The sequence below is a fragment of the Trichomonas vaginalis genome, chromosome VI, assembly GCF_026262505.1.
Source record: "Trichomonas vaginalis G3 chromosome VI, whole genome shotgun sequence".
Lineage (NCBI taxonomy): Eukaryota > Parabasalia > Trichomonadida > Trichomonadidae > Trichomonas > Trichomonas vaginalis.
Genome location: NC_067208.1, coordinates 6,853,154 through 6,873,987, shown reverse-complemented (window position 1 = coordinate 6,873,987; position 20,834 = coordinate 6,853,154). Strand labels below are relative to the sequence as shown.

General features: G+C 34.4%; 6 protein-coding genes and 2 pseudogenes across 8 annotated transcripts, besides 1 other annotated feature; 3 read left to right on the top strand and 5 right to left on the bottom strand.

Moving 5' to 3' along the window:
- Window positions 1–7,914: part of a mobile genetic element that runs on past the window's edge.
- TVAGG3_0819220 (protein of unknown function, DUF4106 family) lies at window positions 628–1,164 on the bottom strand (the record flags this gene model as incomplete). Its single annotated transcript, XM_051247952.1, has 1 exon — window positions 628–1,164. One exon carries the CDS (start codon window positions 1,162–1,164, stop codon window positions 628–630), a length of 537 nt encoding a protein of 178 aa, XP_051083427.1.
- On the bottom strand, window positions 1,541–3,149 carry TVAGG3_0819210 (annotated as a pseudogene). The gene has a single exon. A coding segment is annotated over exon 1 (1,609 nt).
- TVAGG3_0819200 lies at window positions 4,508–5,875 on the bottom strand (annotated as a pseudogene). Its single transcript has one exon. A coding segment is annotated over exon 1 (1,368 nt).
- Window positions 7,236–7,808, top strand: TVAGG3_0819190 (uncharacterized protein; the record flags this gene model as incomplete). Its single annotated transcript, XM_001303470.2, has 1 exon — window positions 7,236–7,808. One exon carries the CDS (start codon window positions 7,236–7,238, stop codon window positions 7,806–7,808), a length of 573 nt encoding a protein of 190 aa, XP_001303471.2.
- Window positions 7,915–8,059: 145 nt separating the features above from the next.
- Window positions 8,060–8,790, top strand: TVAGG3_0819170 (uncharacterized protein; the record flags this gene model as incomplete). The annotated part of the gene is made up of 1 exon (XM_001303471.1): window positions 8,066–8,728. One exon carries the CDS (start codon window positions 8,066–8,068, stop codon window positions 8,726–8,728), a length of 663 nt encoding a protein of 220 aa, XP_001303472.1.
- A 242-nt stretch (window positions 8,791–9,032) lies between these two features.
- On the bottom strand, window positions 9,033–10,511 carry TVAGG3_0819160 (armadillo (ARM) repeat-containing protein family; the record flags this gene model as incomplete). Its single annotated transcript, XM_001303472.1, has 1 exon — window positions 9,033–10,511. The coding sequence occupies one exon, from the start codon at window positions 10,509–10,511 to the stop codon at window positions 9,033–9,035; it is 1,479 nt and encodes a 492-aa protein (XP_001303473.1).
- A 52-nt stretch (window positions 10,512–10,563) lies between these two features.
- On the bottom strand, window positions 10,564–12,450 carry TVAGG3_0819150 (spectrin binding; the record flags this gene model as incomplete). Its single annotated transcript, XM_001303473.1, has 1 exon — window positions 10,564–12,450. One exon carries the CDS (start codon window positions 12,448–12,450, stop codon window positions 10,564–10,566), a length of 1,887 nt encoding a protein of 628 aa, XP_001303474.1.
- A 1,055-nt stretch (window positions 12,451–13,505) lies between these two features.
- TVAGG3_0819140 (formin homology 2 family member family) lies at window positions 13,506–20,611 on the top strand (the record flags this gene model as incomplete). The annotated part of the gene is made up of 1 exon (XM_001303474.2): window positions 13,512–20,576. One exon carries the CDS (start codon window positions 13,512–13,514, stop codon window positions 20,574–20,576), a length of 7,065 nt encoding a protein of 2,354 aa, XP_001303475.1.
- Window positions 20,612–20,834: the final 223 nt, after the last annotated feature.

Below are 20,834 nucleotides of genomic sequence, written 5' to 3'. Positions count from 1 at the left end.
GACTAAGGTTAAGTTTATGTTTGCTAAAGTGTTTGAGTTTACTAAAGCTGAAAACTCTGCATTCGAATGAACAATAGGCAAACCAGCAGAGAAAGTGTTGTTTATACGCATGAGTATCTTTTGGTCATAGTAGTTTCTGTCGACATTCGAATAGCACTTTGAACCTAAGTTTGAAACAATATATAAAATAGGTGTACTTAAAGTCAATGGAACAGACATTCCTTGTATGACACCTTTTCCTGTTATAGGAAACTGTTGGTAGTAAAAACCAGATATAAGTTTTGTATTATAGCTCATATCGTTTATACTAAACTCAGTCGGACATCCAAACATAATGAAACCTGCTCTAGTTGCAGCACATGTTACATCCGTCCTTAAAGTATTAAATAAGTCAACAAAACCTGTTGGTGGTATATCTGAGTAAGTATCTTCAAAGAAGTATTTTTTACCATTCACAACAACAAAGTCTTCTGGTGTCAAAAGAGCAAAACAGGCTTTAGTCGTCATCGTGTTTAAGGTCAGTTTACAATATCGTCCTTGAGGACTTTGTAAGTTTGTTGTTATAGAATTATATGACTCAGGTTTTTAGTCGTAATAGTATAAACCACTATGTCTTCTGCCATTTACTTAGCAACTAAATTTTAATGAAATGTTGTGGTCGTCAAATATTTTTATGACGTCTGGGAAACTATATTTTAAGTTCAACGTTTCACCTCCTTTCATAACGTATATCTTGTCAATGACATTATATGAAACACCACAGCAAGCAATGTCGGGTTCTATTTCTTTGATGTTTATATCGTCTGCCTCTGTCAAAAGTTTCAATAGTTCTTTCAAAACTTCATGAGGTGCAATGACATATGAGTTCACTTTTACAGGGTTGTGTTCGACCAAGTTTAACATTATACCTAAAGCTTGACAAATCTTCTCCTGAGTTTTAAGTTTGTCTTTAAGTTGTTGGTAGTCGTTTCGAATATCTGCAACAGAACTTAAGTCTCTGCTAACTTCAGGATATGTTGGTTGTTCTTTTACAGGAACTATTGTTATACCATCTTCGTCTTCGTATGGTTTCCCCACTTCAACATCTCTTTCTTTGACATTGACAACAACACTTTGACTGTTTGTTTGAGTTGGTGAATTTAACTTCACATCTGCCACCGCCATTAAACCTTTTGAAACACTCACGCTTCTATTTTTCGGAAATGACATTTTACTTAGAATAAAAAGATGGACGTATTCGAGTATCTCTTCGAATTGAAGCAAAACAAAGTTTACACACACAAACAATACAAGTTCATTGACAGAGTAGTTCTTTACACAAACAATGGAAAATGTTATAGAATAGCAGTCTTTGCTGAACCAAAATATTTTCATAAAGCAAAGAAAGTTGGTATAACCGAGATGGTGAAAGTTCTTGAAGCAGACAAAAATATAACAACAAAACTGACCGATATTTCTAAAGGAAAGTTTATAATACAATATTATATCAAAACTGGCGTACTGTCAATATTTGACGGAGAGAAGTCAGTTCAAGAACAACTTACTGACCTGCTGCCAAAATCTGCTCGATGGAAGCTGTCGTTATACCAATCTGAGGAGCCCCAGCAGGTTTCATCGAACGAATCTTCAAAAGAGCATCTTCCGTGAAAAGTGCTATTGGTTTTGTAAACTTCTTTGCTTTCAATTCATTTGGACCGTCTCTGTCACCAGTATATTGTATTTGAACTGTACCAACAGTTGAAATACCACCCATAAAGTCTTCTGAGTCAGCAAATGGAATGCCAAGCCAAAAGTTTGAACGGTCTCCATTTGTATATTGAGTGTTTTGAGCTCCTGTATGGGTCCATACTTTCACATATGGCATAATAGAACTTTGCATTTCAGGGTTTAATGGTTGTTGTGAAGTTGTTGTTAAAGTTCATAGCATCTAATGTCAAGTTGTATGACCTCATATCCTCAACTGTAGAATATTCTTCTCTTGGATAGTATTTGCCATCTATGTTTATATGATATTTAATACCGGGTTGTAGAAACAAGAATAGTCATTTATAGTTCGTCTGAACAGTACAAACATAGTATCTGCATGTTTCATTGCAGTTGTTAAAGCAATATCTGTTCTTGCACCTGGGTCAGCACTTTTGGTTTCCAACTTCACCTGCAAAGTCTTTGACAGATATTTGGTGTATAGGGAACATAAGCGGAACTGCAATATATTTGGCAGCTAAAGCATTTGAAATATCTGGGTCCAACATATAGACTGCAAGTCTGCTTTCTATTCTCTTGCATTCAAATTTTTCGCATGTGAACTTAACTGGGTCCCAAGCAGTTCCAGCAGCATTGAAGTAGTAGTTTACTTCAGTGTTGAGGTTTGAGAAACCAAAGTCTAAGTCAACTTTGTCTTTGCAAAATTCGGCGAATGACGTTTGATTTGCTCCCTTTACGTCTGTAAGAGTGAATGGGTCTTGTGTTGGTGCAATGACTAAGTTATTTTTGCTTGGAGTAAGTTCGATAGAAATTTTTCCTGCCCAGTTTGGCAAGTATCTTAAAAACCTGAAGATGAGGAAAGATGACAAAGGAACTCTAAGTTTCAATTTTACTTTGGTTACTGCTGCTGCATTTTGTCCAGAAAGGTTAACATAAACTCCTGGAACGTTAGGGTCAAGTCTTCTTATTTTCTCAATAGTTGCATACTGGTCTGTTTGTTCTCTAGCTTGTGGTTGTACTGAGTTTCTCAAAGCGAACCATTCATAGTTTGCCCATGTTACTGTTTGAACTAAGTCAGAGTTAGAATATATCTTATATCCCATGAAAACTTCTGGAGCATATTGGTATCCGACATAGAAAATTCCATTGCAACCTTTCTTGTCAGACAACTTGGCAGAAGGTTTTATTTCAATGTCTTGTTCCACGTATAAGAAAGAGTTGTCAATAGAAATTATATGAAACCTGTCGCAAGCAATATCTACTGTTGTTGAAGAACCTTCTCCAAACTCACCTACGTTTCCATAAGAAACAGCAGTTGTATATTCGTAAGTTCCAGGAACTATTTCTGACCTTCTAATGGCATTGTCGCATTCGTTATACCATTCGGAAACATTTCCATTCATGGCATCCAAAACTGTTGGCGTTATATTCTGAGCGGCGTACATTTCATATGAGTAAAAATATAGAATAGTTGGATTTATATGTCATAATAGAACCCACTCCGACCAAGCTTTACTTTCTTCCTGACTGAGTTTTTAACTCTTCTTTTTCCTTCATTGCCCTCTGCTTGAAGTTGTTGCATCTTTGCATTATGTTCATCTAGTATGTTGCAAATTTTCCATGTCCTTTTTGCCTTTTGCTCTGGTCGCCCATCTCAGGTAACCTATATCCTAGAAAGAGTTTGTCATAGTCTGTATTTGAGTCTTCGCGTATTGTTTGCATGACTCTTTCCTGAGTTTCCGTTCAAGCTCTTCAAACAGTGCCTGTCCATATGGAATATGCTCGTTTCCAAATATATGTTTTTTGTAGCCATTCTGGTTTTCTTTCCATGTTACCAACTATATCTTTTGTGAATGGGAAAGCTTTTACCCCAATCTTTCAGTCTTGCGTCGTTTATTTCTGTAGTTGGTTTTATTTTGTCAAGGAACATGTTTTTCAATACTAACATTTCATTTGTACTGTCCATTTGAGTTTTCTTAAATATTCATCCCTTCTCAGTTCATTGTCTGCAAAGTAAGTTTTTATGACATTTTGCAAACTTTCGTTTGCAAGGTCATGTACAATAGGTTCTCTTCCTTCGCTCTCCCTAACTTTCTCTTCTAAACTCTTCACCAAATATACCATCTCTTATGGTTCTGTGTAGTTCTTTGAGATAAATGTTCTAGAACGTCAGGTGTATATTTTCCATCAGCCATGTTCATTTCATACTGGTCCAAAATATCTGCATGTTTCATATCTTTCATGGCATTAAAGCCGCGCTTAAAATACCAGCTATATCTGGTTCACCATTGACTTCCATTGCGTCTACAACTTCTTGGAATTGTGGTTGTAAGTTTATGAACCACCTATCTGGATTAGCTTTATGACCCCATCTCATTGTAGTTCCATCGTCTTGCAGAACAAAAGTAGGTTTGTTTCCATCTTGGTTAGGTTCTGAATGAACTTTAAACAATGTTTCATTTCTATATGTTTTCTTGAAATTTAACCTTTTATCTTCACCGAGTTCATCCGAAGATTGAACGTTAATGCTCGTAAGTAAAAAGGTTGTTGTATTTGTGTACATTTTTTTTCAGTACTTCCATTCTATGCTGAATATTTTCATCTGGTGTTGGAGTCTTTTGTATGTCGGCAAACATTTTTCGATATTCTTCTACTATGTCAGCCGAATCTTTCTTAGACTCTTGGAAAGATTCCATATTCACCTCATGCTCTTGTTGAGGGTCAAGATTTTCGGCTGTTCCAAATCTTCATCTAGTTCTGTGAAGTTAGTTTCCAAAGGAGTGACTTGTTCGTTTCCTTCAGGCTCTTCTAGCTGTTGTTGCTGAACTATTTCTTCCATGTCTGGTTGTATCTGAACTTCTTCCTGTGGAGTTTCTTGTACCTCATCTGCTGGCATTTCATATATTCCGAGACCGTTTTTAAAAAGTTCCCTATCTAAGTCATCCGACTCATAAACCTTTCTTTTTTCGTTCCGTCTCTATTTTTTACGCGTTTCATGAAGAGAGTTGAATTATCATTTAGCTCTGACACCAAATATCTTGGAGTAAATTCATCATGTCATTTGGATGATATGCTATTAAATCATATCCCTTAGCGAGCTTGTATTTTCCAGGTTTGAAATTATATCCCATTTGGTGCTGAGCCATAAAGCTAAATAGGTTCGGGTCAGTATTTCCTTCCTTGAACTTTCCAATAGCTTCTTTATATCTGTCACTAAAGTCAACAGTATCTGGGTAACCATACTCTTCCTTAAGCATTTTTAAGAATTCTTGGTTTCCTTGTTCTCTACTTCTTTTATGTCCTTGCTCTGTTTGTGCTGGTTGTTGTGCTGGTTGTGGAGGTGGTTGCTGTGCTGGTTGTGTTGGTTGTTGTGTTGGTTTTGGTTGTTGTTGTGGTGCATGCCTGTGTCTATGTCCATGTGACGATGTAAATGTGTTAGGTAGTCCTGGTGCAGGTGCTTCTCTTGGAGGGTTTGGTGGTATATAAGTTCCACCAGCTGGCACATATGTTCCATCTGCAGCGTAATGTCCTACCTGACTTTTCGTTTTTAAGAAAGCATTTACTAGGTCTGTTTTGGTCTGTTGTAACTCTTTTTCTTGACTTTTCACAACAGTTGCTCTAACGGCGTCATAGGCACTTTGAACTGCCTGTCTCGTTGCTGCATCTGTTATTTTCGTCATATTTTGTGCTACTTCTCTTAACTCTTTGTCGAAACCTTCAGACTTCAGTTTCTTTCCAGATGAGAAGTCGTTCACTTGTTTCACCTTACTATGAAGAGCTTCGAAGGCGTTCTTAAAGTCAGCATTGTTAAAGCTTCATTTGAACTGTCTTCATCCGCTTGTATTTTTGTCCTTATTGACCCTATGAGTTGGGCTGCTTTAGCGTTGGCTTGGGCATCTAACCAGTCATTGTTAGCTTTTATATATTCTGCGCTTTTCATTGCCTTTTGCATGGCTGCGTCGTTATTTTTACTTTCTTGTGCTAAGTTTTCATACTGTACGGTTTGGTTTTGCAACTGTAAAAGTTTTTCTGCCTTTACATTTGCTTCAACTTCTTTTTTATACTCATCGCTATCCATATATGTCTTCAGGGCTTTTTGTTTTATTTCTTCATCTTTCAGTACTTTATATTGAGTAGTATGGTTTTTCAAATTTATAACATCTTGTTCCATTTTTGCTACTTCTGCTGCTTTTTCTGACACTTTTTTCGCATATTCCTCTGTACTTAGTTCTTTCAGTTGTTCTTCTTTCTTCTTTTTCTCTACGTTTAACTCATTGAGTTTCTTTGTGTGTCTGTCATATTCTAGTTTCTTTTCGTTTTCACTTATTTGTTTCTGTATGTCTATGTTTGACTTTTTGACATCTGTTATTTGATTTTTGAGTGAACTCAAATTCATTTGACTTTGAGGGTTATGCTGTTCCGTCTGCAGCTCCACCATAGCCTGCCATTTTCGCTAAAAGTGCCGCTCTTAAACCTCCACTCTGTGCACCAACAACTCGGTTTAAAAGCATAGGATTGCTTGACATTTGTTGCAACATAGTGGGGTCATTCAGCATTTGTTGTTGCAACTGTTGTTGTGGTGTAGTTTTACTATTGGATGTTTCAATGCTCCCTTCCTCTTACGTATATTCTTACGTAGCTTACGTGGCATTTTAAGTGAAGTTAAAAAGCGGTTTTTGACAGATGTTTATATGACACTTTTTGTTCAGCACAAAAAACTACTCGGTCAAAGTGTTGTCAGTTTTGTAAAATAACCGTCCTATCTTGTTTTAAAAGGGGGAAAGGCTTCTCAAAGTATACTTCCTTGGAACGCCTGTAACTTTTCCTGTAGCGACGATAGACCCTTACTTGTCCGGACAAAGTTATACTATTTTGAGTGCTCTACAAAAAAGTCAACGGCGACGACTCTCAAAAACCGTTGTGTAAAAAGTTTTACCGTTTGACAAAAAAGTATATATAGAAAACAAAAAACGTTTATAGTTCATTCAATATTTGAGATGGAACGGTTTTCCAACGGTAACTATTAAATAAAATAAAAATAGAGGGGTTACCGTTGACGAAAACGGTTTATTTTAAACTTTTCTATGAGTAGTCCGAAAAAAACAGTTCATTTTTGTCTAATGGCATTCGCTAGCGTGTTCGCTCCAAATTCACCTGAAGAAATTGCTTGCAAACTTTCAGCACCCACAGGTTTAGAGCCTCAATATCAAACTGCAGCATCTACACATTCTCCAAGCAGAACAGACAATTCACTCAATCCAAAGCCACTTTCACTACCAAAAACAATACCAAACGAGCTCCGTATTACAAAGAACCACAGCAACGCTGAACTACGCAAAATACTACTCAGATTGTCTGAAGAATACTTCAATTCAAAGCCAGAAGAAAGAGTTCCTGCAACTTTTAACAAAGAATATTGTGAACAACTCAACAAAGTTCTTGCAGACTTTACCAAACTACAAAAAGAAACACCTGACCCATTCGAATTAGGTGACACAATTGTCAACTATTTTCCAACAATAACAAAGATAATGGTTGACAGAACTATATGTCAGCTTATTGAAAGTCTTCCACCCAAAGCTGCAAAAAAAGTCGAACAGTTTTGGGTCGAATTCAAATTAAAGAGTTATGGATATCAGGATGACGAAGAAGAACGTGAGTACGGACAAGAAACAGCAAAATGGCAATGTCTTAGCTCACTCAACCCCAAGTTCAAACCATTATTTTACTCAGACAACAACACAATTCAAGTACGCAAAATTGCTATTCATTTCGTTAACCAAGCAGAAGACATTGAAGAAGGAGACTCTATCTCAGTTTATGTTTGCTACTGCAAATTTTTCAAGGACGAATTTGGAGGACCAATTCTCATGCATGTCTTCAAGCCACGTCAGCAACTCTACGTTGAAACTGAAATAACACTCATGCATGGAATGTATCTCAAGTTTGAAAGCCAATTGGAAAACACATACAACATTTGGCTTTCATACATTCAGTTCGATACACCAGATGACTTTGATGTTGAAGAAGAAGACTCTACTCAAGAAGATGAACCACAAGACTCAATCCAAGAAGAGTCCTCCGAATTCACACCAGAAGACTAACAATTTTCCGAATAAAAACCTCATTTTTTACTAAACATCTTCGGGGCTAGAAGGGGCGCAGCCCCTGGAAGCCCCACTGCCTTTTTTTTTTTTTTTTTTTTTTTTTAATCAAATTAAAATCGATCATATTGATATTTCACCGGGTTTGAAATTGTTTTTTCCGTGAAAAATATCATTGTATTCCAATGCAAGCTATTGAGTTTAAATAATCTCAATTTCTAAGATTTTTTCAATCGTTGTCAAAATCAAATTTACGAATGACTGAATGTCCAAATTTTTTTAGAGGAAAGAAAAATATGTTCAAAACGGACATGAAAGTCTTTGTAATTGATCAGAATGGCTACGATTTGCGTAAGGGCGTTATCAAATGTTTTGGTAATAACGCGTGGACGATATTTTACCCAGATACTAAGGAAGTTGAGGATATCATAGACTCAAATCGCGTTATACCATACAACAAAGACAACAAAGCTATTTTCAAAGAGCAAAAAATTAAGAGAAAAGAAATTAGCGAGATGAAAGACTCGATTTTAAGTAATCCGTCTATTCAGGACACAAAAACGCAGGACATATCACGCAATACTGATCTCCCTCCTAAAAAACCTTACGATATTAGCGATTTACTCAATTTAACTCATCCTCCAGTAAATCTTAACAAAAAGCCTATCGAAAATACTACACATAAATCAGATTATGTCAAAGAACCAGAAGTTGTCGATGTCAAGCACGAAATCGATAAATCTCCGCCCAAATATTCAACCGAGGCTTCATCTCCTAATGAATCTGATGTTGAGGTCCAAAAGTTGAGCAGGAAAGATGTTATAACAGTAAACATCAATTCTTTACAGCCAACTTCAATTGAATTCAACACAAATTTATCGAAGACAACTACCACTTGGACTTTTAAGATTACTTTCTAGTAAGTGGTCTAAATTTTTGTTTGTTATTATTACTTTTGATCTAATTCATAAACTATTTGATTTGCGAATCTACAATTTTTTAATTTTTTTCTGATAAAATACATCAAACCGTCCAAATTATCATGTAAAATAGTTTACATCTATAACTCAATTTGAACTCCTGAATTTATCCATAAGAATGTCGCATTCCAAAATTTCGATTACAAATTTCATGGATAAATGCCAATACAATCATATTATACTTTTAGATTTCAAGTAAATAATAGTTCTATTTATAATTAACATAAAAATAACAATAATATATTTATTCTGGAAAATAAGTTGATTTGAATATATCAAGTCGAGTGGAAAACTCATCATTATTATATGTTTCTTCCATAGTGTCAAATACATCATCCAATCCTTGATCTATGAATAAATTTTTGACTTCTTCCAGGACATTATTTTTCTCTGCTAATCCAAACACATATTCAATGCATTTCATGCACCCATTCATAAATTCTGCGTCTTCCGAATCTCCATACTTCTCTATCCAATCAAACAAATTTAATTTGTTGGAATCAAGTAATTCATCAAGATTTAGAATACCAGTATTGACTATTGATATTATTACTGGTATTATCAAGCAAATTGTAGTATAATTGATCTCATCCAAGTAAATATTTAATAAATAAACCAATCGAACCAAAAAATCATGGGAAACTCCAATGTTTTCAATAACATCTTTGAGGCATATGAAAAATGGTTGTAAAACCTCTTTGCCAGATATTCTCTTCTCTAATAATTCTAAAAATATTTTCGTATCAAGTAATCTTGGATCCAAATTATGCTTAAACATATAATACAGGAGTACTATAGATGCTCTCACTGCATAAGCAAATGGAGATTTGCAATATTCGTAAAGATCTCCCATAAATTTTGGAGTTGCTGTTCTTGGCATAACAAGTTCTGGATATTTCTGGACAGAATCGATTAATACCCATAGAAGATAAGAATCTCCATAAGGATATTTTTTATTTAAGAAAGCATGAGATTCAAATGTATAATTTAGCAAATATTTAACAAAGTATTCGTTATCGAGTGTTCGCCGTGATACTAAATAGTATAAGAGACCATATTGAAATAAAAATTCAGATGCAGAATCAACAACCACAGTATCTTCGTCTTCCTTTTTTTTCTTATTTTCTTCTTCTCGTTCTTCGAGATTTTTCAACAATTCTACTGTATAATTGAATAGCTGTTCAAGGTTCATGATGTCGAATATGTACAGTTCAATATTTGGATATTTATTGTTAAGAAGCGAATTTAAAAGTCGTAGTGCAATTTCAGCGAACGTAACAGTTTGCATTGATAACAGATGTGAAATTCTTTCCTTAAAATCGAATGAATCTAAGAAATCTTCGAAGTTTTCAATGGATTGATACTCAAATATATAAGATATCGTCTTGGTTGCTTCGTCTTGAACTTCTTTCATACTTTTGTATTCATTGGCGTTCTCTTTAGAGTTTGTTAATGGTAAAGTCATATAATAAAATAAAATATTCATAATATCGTATTTCTCGAATAATTCATAATCCAATTCCACCTCGGGATTGTCTTGTAATTTCAATTTCAATCGTCTTATGCTGTCTCTAACACGCGGTCTGTCGGAATTTGAATGGCCTTGTGTTATTTCAATGAATTCGTTGATTAAAAACTTATCAATTCGTGATTTAAACGTTTCTATAGGAGGACCATCATCTATTATATTACTTTCACTTGAATCAGGCTTATAAACATTCATAAACTTTCTCTAAAATTTTTTTTTTGCTTACAAATAAAAAAAGTTTTATAAATCAGACATCTGGTAATATATCAGGATATTCTATAATATTAGGTCCTCTATGAGGTAACTCTTCATCAGTGAAACCTAATTCTTTGAGGAGTTTTCTATTCTCCTGATAATCAAAGGTAAAATTCAGGATTTGGTGCATTCTTGGCATTCCTTCATTCTTTTCATATTTGGATGTCAAGTAGTACTGAACAGTTTCACCATTTTTGTCCTTCAATAAAGGATTGGCTCCAAAAATGGATAAAAGAGCCGCACATTCAACAGAATCGTTCTTAACAGCGATATGAAGTGCTGATAAGCCTGTAACTGTGTGTTGGAAGTCGATATTAGCTCCAGCTTTTAATAATAAATAAGTTGACCTCCAGCATTTGTTTTCCACAGCTTGGAGCAATACAGTTGAGCCTTTGTAGTCAACACTATTTGCATTTGCCTTGTGTTCCAATAAAAGTTCGACGATATCAAAATAATCTTTTCCTGCAGCGCTCATCAATGGTTGTCTGCCTCTTTCGAAGTCAACCAATGCTCCACGCTCTATAAGTACTCTAGAACATTCGTAGTTATTCCATCCTGCCGACCAATTCAAAGGTTTACTGCGATTCGTCGCTGGTTGCTCTACAATCGGATCTTTATCATTCCTGCGGCTATTTAATATTAATAATGCGCATGAATTACTATTCGCTTGAAGCGCGCGATGTAATGGTTTCGTATAACTAATATTTACTGGATCATCTGACTTTGGATAGTCAATACTATCTGGATATTTCTCAATAATGCGCTTTGCCACTCTAACATTGTTAGAAAGGCATGCAATACTCAAAATTTTATCATCAAATTTTTCTAATTTGTCGAAAAACATCTCAAAATACCTGTATCTGTGCATTTTGATTGCATAATGCATGATTTTGCTATCAAGATCAATATTTTCTTGTTTCTTTTGGATTTGTTTATTTGGAATCAAATCTGCACAAGATATCTTTCTTTTTCTAGCTGGAGGTGGTTCTGTAGATGATTTTTGATCTTTTTCTGGTACTTTTTCTGGTTTTTCTTCAGGAATTTTGGATTTTTTCTTATATATTTCATAAAGTTCTTGGAAAATTTCATCATTTCCTCCTTCGATTGATAGTTTTACTGTTATATGGTCAATATTTGTAGTTTTCATTTTCAAATAGTCAAAGCATTTCTTTGAACCTAATTTTGCTGCCAAAGCAAGATAAGTTATGTTCAAAGGAGTCGTGTCAACTGATAGACGCTTTGGATGATTATATGCATTTTTAATTTGAACTTGATTAAAATTAATTTCATTTCCTAGTTTTTTGAGATTTTCGTCATCATCTTTATAGATATAATATGGTATAGAGTTGATTTCGTATCCACTCTCTTTGTCAAACCTTTTGCTATCAAAAGATTTCGCAGGATTTGATTTTAATTGAATAATTAAAGGATCAAATGTATTTTCGCTTTTATTTTTGAGCATTTCACTTAATGTAAGTATAAGTCTTGGCATGTAAAGACCTTGTAAACATACTTCAAAAAGCAATGGATACTGAATTTGAAGATCGTAATGTTCGGGATGAGTTCTTTTCCATTTTTCATGTATTTCAAGATTGGTATTATTGCTGTCCAAGTAATTTTTATACTTTTCATCTAATTCAATTAATAATTTTGCAAAAAGATCGTTTTTTTGTGGAAAACGTTCAACAAGTGTAACAAACTCTGAAGTGAACATTGCCATTGCAAAGTTATAAGGGAAATAATTAGTTGAGACCAAATCAACTAGTTGATTATAATTATTTTCGGATAATTCTTCAATCATCTGCTGAAATTGGCAATCTAAATCCACCAAATTATCATTAACGTCTAATCTACTTGGCGGTGCAGAAGGATGTAGCATCGATTTGTTTTGAAATGTATTAAAAAAAATGCCAACATGAACCAGAAAAGATCAGATATATCATTTATTGCTATGCCGAAAATTTTGCTCTTTTTAACAACAATACCACAAGTTGATTCTTTTCAGGAATAATTAGATCAAACGATCTTTTAAATTATTACATAGTACTATACATTAGATTTAAATCATTTTTGAATCGTCCGAGAGCTCCATTCTTATGATTTATAAATTTGATATTGAAAAACATTTATGAAGCAGTTATTATTAGAACCAAACAAATACATATTTCCTGTAATTTATAAATAAACAAGAAAATAAGTCCGTACTAATAAAATGATTTCAAATAATTTTAAAAATCCATAAATCGCCAATATTTTGCTCTAAAACGGAATTAAATGCTTGTTACAGTCATATCAATAAAAGAAATATTCGAAAAAGTCATATTGGGAGAATTTTGTCAAAAGAAGTCATTCAGTCTAAAAATATTTCTATCTTATCACATTATAAATGAAAAAGATAAAGCGTTACATAAGCTTTAATTTTTAGTCTCTACACTATTTCAATATAAGCTCCATTTTTAAACAGTTTTTAAAAATCGAGCATTGAAAAGTGTGATGAGACTTCATTATTTCAATTGAATTACATAAACCATTTTATCGGATTGTAAATAGAACAAAGTATACCAAACACAATTTTGCTACTCTTGTTAATCTTGAATTGGGAATCAAAAAGTGAAGAATTCCTTTCAAAATTTTCTCATGAGTATTACAATGATTTTGTTCATTATTTTGTTATAAGTTATCTAAGAATATGTTATCAAATTAAATGTGAAGTCATTGAATTTTCATAACAACGTCTTAAAAAAATAATCATAAACATATGGTATACAATGTAATAATACGCAAAACTTTATTGAGTGAGGAAATCGTCTATGAATTGTCATCTTTGCGGATTTCAATTCTAAAATAGATATGGAAACTAATATCCCATTCATTTTTCAACCTTAATCCTAAATGAAATGAACAATGAAAAATAAAATAAATAAATTTATATAAATTCGAATGAGTAAGAAAAAGGGACAGCCACATATATTTGAAAATCCAATATATCAGCAAATCCCTTTCCAATCATTCATTCCATTACCTAAGATTCCAAAGAAAATTCCTACAGATGCTGAAGTAGATGAGAAATTTAACGAAATGCTTAATGATTTAGATACTCGCAAAGAACGTAGAGAATTATTTTTATCTATGCCTATTCAGAAGAAATGGGAGATTTATGTAGACCAAGCTGTTCAAGATTCACAAACAGCATCTCCTGAATACTTATTCCAATGCTTGCAACTTTTGCCTTCTGCTGAAGTTTTGCAATACATTGCGAAATATGTAACAAAAGGGCGTGTTTCCTTCATTGAGCGCTTAATGAATTTAGCAATTCACAAACATCTTTTATCTTTACTTTCCGATATATCAAAAGCATATTCAATTCATCCAGATTTGCCAGCTAATGAAGTCCGTTCTGGAATTCTTGCTTGCCTGAGAAATCTAGCAAATACAAAAAGAGGTAGCAATGCTGTTCTTGCCATTTCGGATGTAATTCCCATTGTTGTATCATCAATGAATGCTAATGTTGCAAGATCCTTTGAATATACTTTCGAAATTCTTGTTTTATTCACATTTACAGATAATCCTTCCATTGACCGTATGAATAACCTAAATACTGCTTTGGAATGCATTGAAAAGTCCAACGGCGGCTGGAAATGCATCGCTGATGAATTAGCGGTCAGACCTGCTCGTCAATTCCTTGTCTCGTTGACATCTTTCCTCAAAGCTGCTTTGCTTTTCTCATTGTCTAAGCAACACCAAACCAGAATCGCACTAGTTCTTAATATCGTCAATTCCGGAATTTATAATTCTCTCGTAAACTTTAACGCAGATCCGAAAGATCCGATCGGCGAGTTAATTCAACAGATAGCCTCAAAGGTTCAGCAAGATTTACAAGCTCTTTCGACTTATTACGCAAATAATACAATAATCAATCCATTCAGTACGAAATCAATCGTAAACTACCTCAAAGATCTTACAGAACCATCGTACTTATTCAGATCTTTACTTCTTTCATTAGCAGATATCTCGATGAATTATCCGAAATTTAAGAACCCTGTTTTCATTTACATTACTAATTTCATGATTATTCTTCGATTCTACCTTTCCCAGAACGATACTTCGAAGCTTAACTACGCAATTTCGATTGCATCGAGTATTACTCATCCAATTCAAGTTCCTTTGATTGGAAACACCTTCACGAAGAGACCACTCCACGAGAAGCTCTACGAAGACTCATATTTCGTTCCAGACAAAGAGCTCGGCAGCATTTCTTTGGCCAAATACTTAGATTCATCAATTGAATCACAAAAACCGTCGGAATCAGATGACGATGGCAAGATTTTGACGAACAAAGAAGCCAAGAAGATGTTTGAAGATGTTAGGGAGAAGCTCGAGGAACAAATAAGAACAAAGGAAGATGAGTTGAGAGCCATCAAACAGAGCTACAAGAAATTGCAAGACCAAATTGAAGAAAAAACAAAAATTGAAGGAGAAAAAGAAGAAATGAAGAAAGAAAACGAAGATCTCAAGGCCAGATTGAAGACAGCGGAATCAACAATCGTTATTCAAAAGGCTGCTGCTGAGAGCTACACATCAAGAGTCAATGATCTCCAACAGAAATTGGCTGAATACGAATCAAAACTTCAACAACAAATTTCTGCCAATGAAGAAAAAATTAAAAATCAAGAAAATGAAAAAGTGACACTTTCTCAGAAATTGAAAGAACAAGAAGAAGAGAGTAGGAAGATCATAGAAAGCTTACAATCACAAAGCAAAGACTTGCAGAAGATGAATAACGAAATGCAAGTTAATTTGCAAAATGAGATTTCAATTTTGAAGTCAAAACTCACCGAATCCAACCAGAAATACGAAACTCTCGAACAGAAGTCCTCCAACGAAAGCGACAGAACTGCTTCCGCTCTCCAAGAACTAAAGACACAAAATAAAAATTTGGAAAGTGACATTGAAAATTTGACATCCAAATTGAATGAAATCACAAAACAGAACGAAATGAAGTCAAGAGAAATCGAGAGATTGAACGCCGACATTGAACAAGAGAAGTCCAAATACAAGGAGCAGATTGACCAGAAACAGAACCAAATTGATCAACAATTTGCGATGTTAAACGATCTCAAACAACAAATTGACCAACAGAAGCAAATGAACGAAGAATTGAACATCAAGTCACAGAGATTAGTTGAAACTAAGTCTTCTGAATACTCCGATCTTTCCAAACAACTCGAGGAACTCCAGATAAGAAACAAAGAACTCGAAGAATCAAAGAAAGTTTTGCATTCTGATTTGCTTCAAAAACAACAGTCAATTAAACAGGAAAAGGAACAGGAAATCGAACAGATCACAAACCAGTTGAAGAATGTCAATATCTCTCTTGAAAACTCATTGAACGAGAAATCGCAACTCGAAGAACAATTGAAATCTAAAGAAACAAAATTCAATGAACTCAAAGAAAAATTGAATACTTCCATTGAAAATTTGAGAGAAGAAAACGAAACACTTAAAGAAGAGATCAACAAATTGCAGACAACGACAGCTGATGAGAAGACAACATTGTTACAATCATTTAATGCTGAATCAGAGCCATTGAGGCAAAAGATTAATCAACAAAACCAAATTATCACAAAATTACAAAGAGAAAACCAACAACTCCAAAACAAGATGGAAGAACAAACACAGTTGTTACTTACTGAGTTCAATAACCAGCGCCAGAATGACCAGAAAGAACACGAAATCATTGTAAAGAAGTTGAATGACGAATTACAACAAAAACAACAAATTTACAATGAAGAAAAATCGGTTTTGGAGTCAACATTCAGCCAAGAGAAGCAGAACATGTTGTTGCAATCCAAGCAACAGATAAACCAGATCATCTTGCAGAACCAAAGCGAAAAAGACCAATTAACAACAAATTACGAAAACAAGATTAAATCAATTATGGAACAAAACGAAAATGAGAAGCAAATCATCATAAACAACCATAATATCGCTCTACAAACAACATACAATAACTATCAGAGCGAAAAAGACCAACTTGTCAAGAAATTTAATGATGATAAGAATAATTACGAACAAACAATCAAAGAACTCAAACAAAAAGTTGACCGACAGGAGAACAACAACAAGAATCAAGCATATGAACTTCAAACAGCTCAAAAGGAACTTGAAAAGCAAATTAATAAATACAATCAAGTTGTCGATGAAGCAAACAATCGCCAGGAGAAGTTAATTGGTCATATCAACAAATACAAAGATGCTGTTAAAGAAAGAGACGAAGAACTCCAAAACAGAGAAAATATAATCGACCAATTAAACAATGAAATCAAGAAACGTGACAATTTGATACAAACTCGTGAAAAAGAATACAAACAGAACTTGAAGGCTTATGAGAAGACAAACAACGAGTTGAATGTTAAAGTACAGACATTGAATGATAATTTGTATCAAGAGAAACAAGAGAAAGAACAAATCAAAGTCCAAATGGCCAAAAACAATGAAGAAAATCAAAAATTGTTCGAAAAGAAAGAACAAGAATTAAACAAGAAGATTAATGATTTAATGGTACAAGGAACAGATATGAATGAGCAGATTATCAAGCAGTTGAACTCTGAGAAAGAAAACAGCCATAATTTGCAAGAGATAATCAATAAACAAAGTAAAGAACTCGATGATCTCAAAGTTGTTCAAAACAATTTAGTTTCTGTTTCTAAAGAAAATGAAGGACTGAAAAGTGACAAAGAAAATCTGACAACACAAGTCAATAGTTTAGAGCAGAAATTGACGAACGAAGAAGAGAAAGTCAAAGAGCTCGAGGAATCCCAGAAACAAAAAGAAAAAGAATACCAGAGATTGTCAGAAAAGTACGATAAATTGAAAGACCATGCAATTAATTTGAGAGAACAACTTGAGAACATCGAGAACAACTCGAATGAGAGCAACAACAAACTCAACGAAAAGATCAATTTACTCAATGAAGAAATTAGTAAATTGTCTAATGAAAACTCTCAACAAAATAACCTTATTCAAGAACAAAAAGTGTCAATTTCTCAGACCACTTCACAACTCAAAGAATTTGAAGCCAAGAACGAAGATCTCAACAACAAATGCAACAAGTATGAAGAAGAAAACAATACTTTGAAGCAGAAATTGACAAGTGAAGTCAATAATTCAAATTCTTTGTCAGAAAAACTTTCTGAACTCACTTCACTTCTTGATAATTCGAAGCAGAATCATCAGAATGCACAATCCAAGTACGATGAATTAGTTAATTCTTCTAATTCTCAGATTAAAGATTTGACTGAGAAATTGAATGAAGAAAAAGCTAAAAATGATTCAGCAAACAACAAACTCAATGATTTAACAAAGCAGAATGAAGAAATCTCTGCTAAGTTATCTCATTCTGAATCAGAATTATCTTCTGTCAAAGAAGAAAATAATAAATTACAAAGTGAAGTGACCACTTTAAGAACAACCAATCAAAACAACGAAAACAAACTCCAAGAGAAGGAGAAAGAGCTTTCTGATGTTAAAGAATCGATGGCTAAACGTGAGAAAGAGCAGAGTGAAGTCATTTCTCAGTTGATGAAGTCTGCAGACGCCGATTCCAAGTTAAATCAAGCAATTGAAGATTTGCAACAGATGCAGAAATCCAATGCAGAAAAGGACAAAATCATTTCTGATCAGCAGAAGAAGATCGAAGTGATTGTTCCTCTTCAGTTGCAAATGACGAACTTGCAGAGAGAGAAAGAAGAACTCAACGCAAATCTCGAGAACACAAAGAACGAACTCAAGGAGAAAACTAAAGAACTCAACGAAGTAAATGAAAAACTCTCCAAGAGATCGAAAGAAATTGTTCAATTAAGAGATGAAGTCAACCAAAAGACAGTTGAAATCTCTTCTTTGAATGACTTAGTTCATAACCAGAACCAAGTCAACGCAAAGCTCGAAAACACAAAGGCAAAGTTGCAGGAGAAAGAAGAATTACTCGAAATTTCGCAGAAGAAATTGAGAGAAATTTCATCGTCAAATGAAACATTCAAAGAAAATTTGAATGCTTTACAAACAGAAAACGAGCAACTGAAGAAAGAGAACTCCGAAAACTCCGAGAACATCCGCAAGCTCAACGAGCAGATTTCAACAATCAACAGACAAAACGAAGACAAATTGTTGGAACTCAAACATAATAATGATGCTTTACAAAATACGATACAAAACGTGACATCAAAGAATTCACAACTTGAAGCAGATGTCCAAAACAAAGAGAAGGAGTTGCAGAGATTGAATAACTTGGTAACAGAGATCTCCGGAGAGCTTAAATCCAAAGAAAACAAGGCAGAAGACCAGAAACAACAGCAAAACTCAATTTTGTCTTCTAAAGAACAAGAAATCAAACAACTCAAGGAAGAAATCAACCAGTTGAACTCTAACTCAGAGAAACTCGTTCAGAACTATAATTCTAAATTGGAAGAATCTGAAAAGAAGATTAACAAACTTAACCTTAAACATGGCGAAGAAGTCACTTCACTTAACACGAAACTCCAACAAATTTCAAGTGAAAACAAGAAGATTTCACAAGAAAAGACAAGTTTGGAAGAAGACAAGACCAATTTATCCAAAGAAAATGAAGAATATAAGTCACAATTACAAGATTTGAAGAAGAAACTTGAAGAATTAAACAACACAATTTCTGATAAAGAGAAAGAAATAAACGACCTCAAATTACATGTTGTAGAAACAACAGAAGAAAAAGGTACACAAGAAGTTGCTGAAGAAGAGGAAGAAGTTGGAGAAATGGCACCTCTTAAACCAGTTTCAAACAATCTCCCACCGAAACCAATGAGAAATCTCCCATGGAATACAATTGACGACAAAATCTGCCATGGAACAATTTGGGCAGCAGTTGACGAACCATCAATTGAACAGTCCAAACTCGAACTCAGCTTCGGAGATGACAAAGCGAGAATTGAATTTGTCGACCAAGTCAAGGCCAAATCCATTGACATCATTCTCATGCAGATGAAGAGAAATCCACAGGAAATTGCGGATGGTATCAAACAACTCGCAAACTGGCTTCCTGAAGACCAGTTGACAGCATTGAAAGCGATCCTTCCATCAGAAGAAGAGAAGAAACAAGCGCTTTCATACAAAGGAGACATAAAACGTTGTGGACCAGCAGAACAATTAATGATTTTGTTGTCACAAATCGATTCATTGGAGTTGCGAATCAACTTCATGATCACATTGCGAAATTACAAAGATAAAGTCCAGAAATACGACACTCCTCTTATCTCGACACACATTGGCTTCACACAGTTGAAAGCTTCACCAAAACTGAGAAAGATCTTGTCAATTATTTTGCAGATCGGAAACTTCGTCAACGGCGGAACTCCTAAAGGAGGCGCACATGGATTCAGCCTTGATACATTCTCAAGATTGAGGACATACAAGACTAACAAAGGTGATTCATGTGTTAACTTCATTGCACAACAATTGGAACAAGATCAAGCCGATTTCGTCGAAGATTTCAAGGAATTGATCAATAATTCATCATTCAATGTTGATGCTCTTTCTCAAACATTGAATAAAATGAACAAGAACATCCTTGAGTGCTTGCTCGAAATGCCTAAGGCAGAGGCCAAAGTAATTGAAGGAGATTTGTTCTTCCCGAAGTTCATGGAATTCTACGGTGAATCAAGAACGAAATTGGAAGAAATTTCTGGATTGTGCAAGACTGTCGTAAGAGATTTCAGAAAGGCAAAGAAGATGTTCGGAGAGGATGAAGAGGAAACATTGTCTGAGTTCTGCTCAAAGTTCACTTCGTTCCAGGAAGAGCTAAAGGAGTCAATCTCAACATCAAAGCGCAGAAGCAGCGATGTGGAGAACGCCCAGCAACAGGGAGGAGCTCCTTCTGCTCCAGCTGGAGACTCCGAAAGAGGTGTCTTGGATAACTTGATGGCAAACTTACAGACTCCAAAGAAGAAAGGTTTCTTCGGTCTCTTCAGATAAGATTTTTTTTGTGAATTTATTCATTAATAATAAATATATCATTTATCATAATCTCTCTTTTTATTAAGAAATTCCAATGTTGTACTATAATACTAATTTCGAATCTTGTAATGAGTGCTTAAAAGAAAATTGCAATATTATGACAGGAAAAAAGTTTAATTGTGTCATATATTTTTATTTAAATCAAGAGAATCATCCTGCTTTCAGGAAAACTAACTTCAAGCAAAATATAAAAAAGCCAAATGATCGATAAAAGAG